The following is a 10,563-nucleotide window of genomic DNA, read 5'->3' as shown; positions in this document are numbered from 1 at the left end:
GCATTGCCGTTAAGTGTCTTGCCCAAGGACACATACGCCCACAATGGTAGCAACGACGAGCCTTGAACCCATTACCTAATGGTTATAGGCAGGCGCGCTAACCACTACGCCACAGCGCCGGACGACTTACCACAGTGGTTGGTCTAGATAACCCAGCACTAGCAAGCAGTCTTGTCTTATGAGCTTCCTGGTCCCTTAGTTTGATTGTGTGTTGGCAGATAAGGGGTCCCAGGGACCCGTACTCCTTAAAATATTCCTCTGGAAGGTCAGGTGGTTGGCGGATGTTCTTTATGACTGGACCACAGTGTTTCTAGGGAAGATAGGGGTTACATATATATGTTCGCTGTTGAGATGCTGAAGCTATTGCAGTGTGTGGATAAGAAGACATGGTTTCCTAATTTAGACAACCCATTAATGACCACTGGGTCTGTTACGTTGCAGTTGCTTTTAAGTGTCTTGCCATTTACACTCATTCACAATGGCTTTTCATGGTTGGTGGAAACTTGACTTATCCAATGTTGCCAATCCCATGCCAGCGCTTATCCATAGAAATAGCAAAACAATAGAAATCTTACCACAAGTAATCCACGTAAATGTTCGGCAGCGGTTCTATCGATCGGGTTAAGTAACGGACTCTCCAGAATATTCTTTATCCTTTCCCCTTCTACTTGCAACCGTGGTAATGCAAGACTCTGGACAACCTGGGAAAGGGGCGTGTTAAAGTTATGTTTTAGGGTAGTATGTTAAAGTCTTGTGTGTGTGGACTGAAAGTGCAAAAATTGATCAAACTTTTTCACAATTTTTTTTAAACATTTATTTAAAGAAGACATTTTAACTAAATTAGCACAAACTACATTTTAAAGTCTGTAATATTTAAAATATTTGATTTAACACAAAATTTCTTGTATCTAAATAATATATACATAAGTTATATAAGAAATCTATGAACACTTAGTTATATAGGATATAAAACTTACATCTGTTCCAAGTTCAGCCAGGCCTGCTACGCTTCCATACCTTGCTGCTAGTGATGATTTATCATCGTGTAAACACTGTGTGTATAAGTAAAGATAAATATAGTCAAAATCAAGTAAAAGCTATAAATATAGTCAAAATCAAGTAAAAGCTTCTTTAACTTATGCCTGTTTAAATAAGATCAAAGCATAAGAAAAAATTGAAAAAAGTGCCAGCGATAATTTATGTGCAAACTTTGCAAAATAGAAGTAAAGTTAAGTGAATATTTTACAAAATTAACTGCAAAACATGATTCAATCTCAATGTACAGTCTGGAGCGTTTAAGACCAAACTAAAGCAATAAAAATGCCATACACACAACAAAACTGTGACACGAACACAAGAGAAAATCATATAAGAAATCATCTATCAATTGCATACATACATACAGTGGCACAACCAGGGGAAGTTGTGACCCCCCCCCCCTTTTAAACCCCAAAAAAAGGTAATTAAAAAAAAACACTTAAAAATTTTTTTTTTTAATTTTTTTGATTAAACCCCCCCCGTCCCTTATATTTTTTCTGGCTGTGCCACTACATACATACATAAAAATCATACATAAATTTTATACGAGAAACCACATACCTTGCAAAACGTTCCTGTTATCCTGGATTGAATAAGATTAGTTGATGTGCTGAAACTCCTGCACACCTGTGCCATCAACCTAGCAGCATAATCTCTTAGAGCCCAATGGTTGTCCACGTCGGGTCTCGTACATAATTGCCGACTCACAATGCATGTCATTACAGCGGGTATCATCTCGTGAAGCTGACTCAGCAAAATTTAAAATGTTAAAAAAAACGGAATTGACCCGTGGTTATCTTTTTACCGAATTATATAACCGATAACCTTTAACCCAATAGTATGAAAATAACTATTTTAGTAGTAGATTTTACAATTTATGATTGTAGGACTAGTACAAGTATTTTAAGTCACCCTACACAGAATCAAATATAGCACACTTTTTACTTTAAATATCATTGAATCTTCTACATTTACTTTAACTATAAATAATTTTACATAGTTTTACTTACTTGAATTTAATCTGTAGGCTACTGCATACTGTTAACTTACATATATTTTAAAACCTACAAATTTGCTAACAAACAACTTACATATTTCTCCAAGTTAAGGGTTGAATTATCCATGAGAGCTTTCACCATCCTCATTAAATAAATGAGAAGTGCGAGGTTATTCTGAACCACGTTTACTCTCACGCCTTCAGATACAAACGTACTGAACCTTGGTAGCATCTGGGATAAACCAGGATCTGTGGCCAAGCTTTGTAACGCTTCCTGTCAGAAGGAGGTTTAATATTTCTTAGCGTCGATGTCTATTTTGTATGGGTGGGGTCCTGCAGTGAGGCATGCCATGGGAGCTAGGTCAGCGTTCGCCTATTACCCCAACATAAGAGTGAGGTCCTCTATTAGCAAAGGTGCGTATTCTATATAGGTGAGATCCTATAGTGAGGCATGTCATGGGAGTGGGACCTAGGTCAGAGTTGGTCCTCTTACCCCAACATTATATATGCACATTCTATTCTATACGAGTAAGGTCCTACAGTGAGGCACGCCATGGAACCTGGAATTTAAGCCAGAGTTGGCCCATTACCCCAACATTATATATGGACATTCCATTGTATATAAGTGAGGTCATACAGTTAGGTAAGCTATGGGACCTGAGAATTAGGTTGAAGTCTTGTCCATTACCCCAACATTGTATATGCTGCATATGCACTACCTATTCTATCTAAGGGGGGGTCGGGCAGTGTGACAGGTCTAGTGCCTGAGATTAAATACTATGTACTATGTATGTACCATCCTTATACAGCTTCCCATACATACACGATACACCAAGTCACCATTGTTATGCCCTTATATATGATCATGTATCCTCGCATGACGGAGCAACAACAGTCGTTATAACACGAGTGTTCTGTTTCATACACCTTGTGCCAGCTAACGAGTTACCACATATGTAACTTTGTTGGTGATTACTGATTGTCACACGCTCTAAATTTCTCATCATAAACCACATACCGCTCTCCTTGCTTCACTAGATCCAACAGCAGCTTCCGTTATCTCTTTATAATAAAGTTGTTGTTCCACGGACAACTCATGGGTAAAACGAGCTTTCAAAGGAACCAATGATGAACTTTCAGGTTTCTGGGGAAAAACAAAGATAAACATGCAATGAGTTATTTGAGCCAAATTTAGTTATATGCCCATAGCTTTTTTTAAATGCAGAGGAGACAAAAATAGTAAAAATTGAAAATTTTTATTGTTATCACGCCATAAGATAAAAACCAAATTTTTTTTTCATATAAAATATTATTAAGACCAATGTTTCGTATATCCATCTGGTGGCCCCTTTATACGGTATTACCAATACACCTACCTTAGCTGAGGTAAGAGGGTTATTATTTGGTACAGTGCAACTTTTCAAAGCATCCACGCCAGTTCGAACATTCTTGACTTCAGGCTTCTTTAAAACATCGATGGAAAAATGAGTTTCAGGAACTGGATTTTCAGGAACGCTTGGTTGGACTCCTTCTATTGCTAACCAGTGGGCTGGGAGATAATAAAAAGAGTGTTATTGTTTATTTGTATGTGGTGGGGTAAAGCAAAAAATGTTATAATAAAGGTGTTCTGTTTTATACAACTTGTGTCCGCTTACAAGTGCTGTGGGGATAGTTAAAGTTTGCTACTTGTTTAAACTTATGTGGTTGAGTAAGAACGGCTGTTGTTACACAGGTGTTCTGTTTCATACACCACGTGTTTGCTTAAAAGTTACCACGTTTATAAACTGCTTGTTCTTATGTGGCAAAGCAACAATAGTCGTTATAACACGTGAACATTATAACACGGTGTTTTATACACTAAGTGTCTGCTTATGATTTACCTTGTATGTAACTTTTTAGGTTTTTGTATATCTGTCAATTTGGACAACCCATTGGTGACCACTGGGTTAGAACAATAACTGTTACGTATGACTATCTGTCTGGGGACACATACAACACCCATATTGGTAGCGGCATAGTTTTTTTTAACCAGTTAAAACGAAGACAATATAATCTCTCTTATCTTTGTATGAAACTGACCAGAAAATAAGAAAACAGGCAGTTATATTTGACAGCCAACAACAAACCTTTCATTGCAACATCGTGGGGTATTTTGGGTAAAACCCCGTTAATTATGTCGTTTAAATCGAGTTCCTTTTCTTCGATAAAATGAAGCTCTCTACCCCCACCACTGGCGAAACGAAACGGGATGAATTCGTCGGAAATGAAGCCGTACAATGGCTCCTGGTTCTTGGACTAAATATAAAAGGAAGTTTAGATTCTATTATATAAGGGTGAGGTCTTCAGTGAGGCACACCTGAGACCTGGGATGTAGGTCTATTACCCCAACACCCAGGGTGCTACCATCTAGACCCCACTGAGGCAGTTTATAGACACTTAATAATATAGATCCTATTCTATAAGAGTGAGGTCTTCAGTGAGGCACACCTGAGACCTGGGATATAGGAATATTACCTCAACACCCAGGGTGCTACCATCTAGACCCCACTGAGGCAGTTTATAGACACTCAATAATAGAGATTCTATTCTATAAGAGTGAGGTCTTCAGTGAGGAACACCTGAGACCAGGGATGTAGGTCTATTACCCCAACACCCACAGGGGGGCAGTTTAAAAACACCGAAGTACAAATAAAGTAAGATAATAGATACAATAGCAAGCATCACCTTCAAAGTATTATCAATGTCTTGACATGTGAGTTTATTGCTCTTCCGATGGCTGCAAAATTTCACTGCATCCTAGAAATACATGAACTTTAATATGTTTATGACTCCATTTGTCAGTCATCAACAGTTTTGATACTAATATCTTAATGCCTCTTGGTTTACAAAATATAACAGTGGTTTAATAGTACATATTGAGGACATAACATAGTTTAGGTTACATAAATGCATTTTTTCAACGTTTACAAATTCCTATTGGTAGTTTTAATCTTCAAGTAAGAGATTGAAATTGAGCGTAGTATTTTTAATCTATACATTTGCCACGTTAAAGTCTTATTAAGATGAAAATGGGTAACTGAAGATGAAACGAAACCCAACCTGTATTATTTCCTTTAATCTGAACGTGGTTTCTTCCGATAAATATTTCGTTGCATGATCGGGAAGTTGAAGGATCCCTGCTGTTTCCCCGATTGCTTTTACTGTGTCCACAGAAAAATATAAACTTGTCGACTTCTCACTGCTGCCTCCGGTGGCATCAGGTTTATCATCAGCCATTATACTATTTCTTAGCCGTCTTAAATAGGGAAAGGTGGAGTCAAAATTTGGTATTTTTTTGACAGGTAATTTTGTTTAGAAAATGACATAGCCTATCAATCATATAATAGTGAGTTTTTTGCCTAGAAGTTCAAAACCACTAGTTTGAATGTTAAAAAAAAGCGTCCAGAATAACTGACAGTAGAGTAAAATAAGGCTAAGCAATAATACAGGTCTACTAGTAGCAGACATCCAACGAAAATGGGTCTTTTCCCCAAATAAATTATTTCTCAGAAAAAAGGCAAAAAATTGAAATGCAAAAGTAGTGACACTAATTGGAGTTGTGGCCAATATAAATTTGCATTTTACACTGCTATACTTTAGTTATGAACAATAAAGATAGTTCAAGCTACAACAGGTTGCTTGTTACTGTCTGGTATTGATTTGCTTCTCATAAACCCAGGTAATGGAAGAGGCTTTCCTTTTTCAGCTTTAAAAAACGTATAACTCAGTACAATGTCATCAACATCAGCTAAAACCGGGTCGTCGTCATAATCTGGGTCGATATAGAAGAAGACAGGCATGTCCACTTCTTCATGTGGGTTTAGCCATTGCTCCTCAAAACAGAAGCATTGGATTTTATTGAAATAAAGGCCAGCTTGAAATGGGAGAACATTATAAGTGGCTACGCCAACTATAGGCTCATCTGTTGGGTTCTTCGCGGTGTAAAAGGCAAGTGCTGTTTCACCTGGTACCACGGTTATTTCCTTCTGAGTGGGCTTGAAATTCCATCTCATAGCAGCGTGATGGTCAGCATTGAAAAATACGTTAATTTTTCGCTCCCTTATCGGGTTCATGGTTTTCACAAGATCAAATTTATTGGCTAACCTCGGGTCGCCGCCAATGCCTGTAGCTTGGCAGAATAAGCGGTACAACGGCACTGCTGCGTATGCGATTCCTATCATGAAAATAAGAATGGCAGATATGTAGAGAGCTGTATCGTTGTTAAAGAATGAAATATTGTTCTGTTGATCCCGCTGTAAAAATCTTGATGATGTAAAAATTGTTCTGAATTGATTTCTGTTGATTTTTACCATAAATTTAGAGCTTTTAGTCTCAAATCGAACTGTGCTGTAAAAGAATCTTAAAACATTCCCAGTTTTATAGTAAGGTTTACAAATTAAAACCTGTTTTAAAGCGCTTGGCCTGCTATGGAACTTGCAAGAAAACATTAAATCCCATTTTCTGTTCGTATTTTCTAAATTTTTCCATGATAACTTTAAATTGCTTTTCCAAAGTTTGTTTGCAAAATATTGTTGATTTTGAATACAGATTGGACGGGACAATGACGCTCTAATAATCCCAATCATAATTTCTATAATGTCAGTTACGTATTTCTGCTATATATGCATAATTGGCTGTAATAAAAACACAACACAAATTATATAACTCATTTCTAAAATACATTAACATTTGATTAGCTAAAATATTTTAATATTTTTCTACATAATTTGCATAAAAAGGACTGCAGTGCCTCTACCTTTTTCATATACAGTATCAATTTTGTTGCTTTTACAGCGATTTTTGATACTGTACTTAAACCTTCTAGCTGAATTATGCCTAGAAATCTCGTAAAACACAAACGTACGATCATAGTACTCTAAAACAGTTTAGAGTCTATGGTACGATACTAGGGTGCAACACAAGCTTCTTACAGTTTTCGTAATTCTAAATGTGAGTTTACAGAATCCCCCAAACCAATCTAAAATCTACCCGCTGAAATCATAGAAAACCTATACCATAGGTATCTATGCCTATACTAAAATAAATTTCCAAAAATATGAAACCACGAATTTGGGCGAATTAGTGGCTTTTAATGTTTTAGCACTACCGGTTAACTTTGCAAAAGTGAAGGAATTCTAGAATTCGGTGGTTTCAAACAATCTCGGACTCCCAGACATGATTATACAAGCAGCCCCTTATGCTTTACTTTTCTGCCTCTTCAAGAGTCTAGACTTTTGTCTAAAAACAAACATATTTTTTCCATATTGCGCAAAACTGAATTTCATATTTATTATCTATACTTACCCTATGTGATTGTGCGTTCAATTTATCCAAACAATATCCCATTATGGGCAACACACACACATTGCGCAAAGATGCACAATAAATAGAATTGCGAAAAAAGTCAAAAAAACTTGTAAAATTATCAGAAACTCCACGTGAAACTGCGCCACCATACAGTGGGTAAACCACTTCATCTATCCTGGCTTACAGCTATCGTGGAGGGCGTTATAGCAGGTTGTTTAACACAGCCTGATGCTTTAGATCTATTTGAGAGAGAATGAAAGCTTTGGTCGCGTGTTTTTCTTTCCTAAAATGACATTTTGTTCGGCTCTTCGTTGCTTTTTTCTATCTTCTTCCATTCGCATTCTCTCCTCATGAATTAAACGTTGTTGCTCCACCATTGCTAACCGTTCTTCATTCTAAAGTAATAAAGGATTGGGTTTATACTAAAAAGAATCCTGCGAGTTTGGTATTAGAAATACTAGTGTTAACATTCTGGATTTAAATGGTCTAAATGTGGTGAAATTAAAAGAATTCTTTAATCAATGCAATGGTTATTAACTAAGGTTCTATTTTCAATTGAAACCTCTAGCAACATTTCCAATATACGGGTTTACCTTCCGTTATCCAAATGTTTCATAGGTTATCATTATGACAAATATTTTATAAAGGTTAAACCCGACGATTTAGACATTATCAATACATCAAGTAATTTTAAAACTAAGCTTTATAAATGTAGTAAAGGTTAAAACCAGCTGCTCTAAATAATAACATAATATAATATTACTCAAAATCAAGCACTCATAACGTACCATCCTTTCTTCAGCTTCCTTCATTTTTCGATCGTTTTCTTTTAATATTTCCTCCAGCTGCGTCCGCTTTTGGGTTTCTTCCTCCTAAAATAGAAGCATAATAAGCATCTGTTGCTTACCATGTGTGGCAGAAATTGCAAGCCTGGATCTCCTCCACTTACACAACGATACAATAAAAATCTGGTTGGAAAATATGATGATAATACAAAACATAACTCGCTAGGTTAAATAATATAACTTGATCATACCACTAACTAGGAACGCTTAATTGTCGTCACTATGTGCAAGGAGATGACAGATTAGCACTTCTAGTTTAAACTCCTGCGCCAAATAAAAGATTCTTGGGTAATTTGGTTTCAATAAACACGTTTCTAGTTTACTTACCGTTACCTTTTACTAATAACTCCTGAATTGCGCCAGGTTTAACTTGAATACACAAGATTGGAGTTTAAAACAGCAAAACATCCCAAATTGCAACGTTTTACACCAAAACATCAAAGTTAACCATTCATAAAATACTTTGTGCCCTTCTTATGGGTTAATACATTTAACCAATGGCAAAAAAGCAAGAGTATGCTTATCTGGTTTCTTTCTAAAGATCTTTCGCAAAGTTTTTTAACCGGAGCATGGGCTGAGCGCGTCTAATAAAACATTTCCGTAAGTTTAATTAAATTTAAACAAATAAATATTAAAGAAACGCACAAAAAAATAACATCAGAAAATTTTACATTAATAAAAAGGTAATTAAATTTGTAGAATTATAAATTATGAAGATATTTATTATATATATAGTAGCCATATACAATACCTCTTTAGCCTGCCTGGCTTGTAACTCTGCTAGTTTTTGTCTCTCCATTTCCTCTAACATTTGCTTTTCCATGATGTGTTTCATTTCTTCTACCCGTCTTAACACCTGGATAATAAGAAAGAATAAATGACTAATAATAAGTGTAATTTTACTAATTTATAATTGAAAACAAAACATTTTTTAAAAAAGAAACTCTATCAGCGTTAACTATAACTGGCAAACATACACAATGTAAACATGCATTTTGTGAGCTGATTTACGGGCAAGTTTATGCTGGGCAGCAACAGCTTTTTATATAGAAAAACAAATTTTCATATACATAAAAAACCATGATCAAAAAACGTCATTGTTTTCCAATTTATTTAAAAAACATTCGTAAAATAAACCGTTGTACCTCTAACTCAATTTACAACAAATAAATCAATTGTTAAAACAGCATTTACCTCTTTTTCAATTTCATCTTTCCGTTTCTCCAATTCTTCCTCCACCCTCTTCTTCACCAACTCCTCGACTCGCTTGGCGGTTTCATCTTCAATCATCTTTTCTTCAAGTTCTTTCTTTTGGCTGTTGGGAAATATGTAATTATGGTGTTATAAAAAGGTATTAAAGGGCTGGGGAACTAATCTATATTGTTGTTAATTACCATTTTAACAGTAGCATCAATGAATCCAAATATTAGGCAAGCATTTTTTAAAAGACGGCATATGTGAACATAATATATATCTTTCTTCTGGTTGTTGGGAAATATGTAATTATGGTGATATGCATGAGTATTGAGAGTTTGAGAATGCTGCATGCTCTCGCAATGGGTAGGGTGATGCTGCATTTGTGGATTAATTTTAGTACAAGCCAACTCAAGCACTTAGGGGGGAATAATGGAAGATTTCCCAGTGGGTGGAAAAAATGCCCAATACACCTTGAACAAATCATCATCTCCAATTTATTAAACGTACATTAACCGTTGCCTTTCAATAGCAAGCCTCAATTCTTCTTCTTCCCTTCTTTTCTTCTCTTCAAGTGCAGTTCTCTTGCTCAAAGCTCTTCCAAATATATCTGTGCGTTCCGTGCTCGATGATTTTGAACGAGATCGTTTTGAACTGCTGTGTCTGCGGTGGTTGATATATATTATTATTATTAGGGTAAACAAATAAAAATGAATTACAATATCCTCAGATTGCAACCTAGAGATAATAGGCAGGACGGTCCAAAATTTCGCATACAAAGTGCCTGTATAATACCAGGATTGTAAAAATACCCCTTTTTCAGTGATAATGTCACCGTCCGGATCGTCGAAAAATGTCCGGATTTTTTTAGTAGAAATAAATCCTATTTATATTAAAATCAACTTTCTTACGTTCGGCCGACAATATACTCTTTGATTTCTTTGTTCCGTAATTATTGACGACATAAACGTGCGCTCTATTTTAACCGCATCGGTTACATTGCGAGAACACGGCGAATAGCTAAAATGACGAAACTGTTCGTGCAAACATTAAAAAAATACATTTTCCTAACACCTACGATACTAATTTTGTCACAAATCATGTCACATGGAACCATTATGTGGTGAATTTAAAATGATATTA

At 35.9% G+C, this 10,563-nt stretch overlaps 3 protein-coding genes across 4 annotated transcripts in view; all 3 read right to left on the bottom strand.

Moving 5' to 3' along the window:
- LOC100186362 (transcription initiation factor TFIID subunit 6) overlaps window positions 1-5,331 on the bottom strand; it is a 6,627-nt gene extending 1,296 nt beyond the window's left edge. For both annotated transcript variants that reach the window (XM_009860746.3, XM_026835090.1), the window contains exons 1-10: window positions 5,135-5,331; window positions 4,760-4,831; window positions 4,162-4,330; window positions 3,412-3,584; window positions 3,054-3,179; window positions 2,130-2,309; window positions 1,600-1,782; window positions 978-1,052; window positions 576-701; window positions 131-310 (exon numbers count right to left, since the gene is read on the bottom strand). In XM_009860746.3, coding sequence (XP_009859048.1) covers window positions 131-310; window positions 576-701; window positions 978-1,052; window positions 1,600-1,782; window positions 2,130-2,309; window positions 3,054-3,179; window positions 3,412-3,584; window positions 4,162-4,330; window positions 4,760-4,831; window positions 5,135-5,311 — 1,461 coding nt within the window. In that variant the 5' untranslated portion in view covers window positions 5,312-5,331. The remainder of the gene's footprint in view (window positions 1-130; window positions 311-575; window positions 702-977; window positions 1,053-1,599; window positions 1,783-2,129; window positions 2,310-3,053; window positions 3,180-3,411; window positions 3,585-4,161; window positions 4,331-4,759; window positions 4,832-5,134) is intronic.
- Window positions 5,330-6,918, bottom strand: LOC100181516 (cytochrome c oxidase assembly protein COX11, mitochondrial-like). The gene is made up of 2 exons (XM_002127933.5): window positions 6,829-6,918; window positions 5,330-6,687 (listed from the first exon to the last, which is right to left on the bottom strand). Exon 2 carries the CDS (start codon window positions 6,658-6,660, stop codon window positions 5,695-5,697), a length of 966 nt encoding a protein of 321 aa, XP_002127969.1. The 5' UTR covers window positions 6,661-6,687; window positions 6,829-6,918; the 3' UTR covers window positions 5,330-5,694.
- Window positions 6,919-7,327: 409 nt separating this feature from the next.
- The window catches only part of LOC100179185 (arginine and glutamate-rich protein 1), a 5,462-nt gene continuing 2,226 nt past the window's right edge, over window positions 7,328-10,563 (bottom strand). Inside the window, exons 3-6 of the mRNA XM_026835092.1 lie at window positions 9,421-9,541; window positions 8,978-9,082; window positions 8,170-8,253; window positions 7,328-7,776 (exon numbers count right to left, since the gene is read on the bottom strand). Coding sequence (XP_026690893.1) covers window positions 7,621-7,776; window positions 8,170-8,253; window positions 8,978-9,082; window positions 9,421-9,541 — 466 coding nt within the window. The 3' untranslated portion in view covers window positions 7,328-7,620. The remainder of the gene's footprint in view (window positions 7,777-8,169; window positions 8,254-8,977; window positions 9,083-9,420; window positions 9,542-10,563) is intronic.

This window comes from Ciona intestinalis, chromosome 7 (assembly GCF_000224145.3).
Source record: "Ciona intestinalis chromosome 7, KH, whole genome shotgun sequence".
NCBI lineage: Eukaryota > Metazoa > Chordata > Ascidiacea > Phlebobranchia > Cionidae > Ciona > Ciona intestinalis.
Note: the sequence above shows the minus strand (reverse complement) of the source record. Positions and strands in the feature narration are given on the sequence as shown.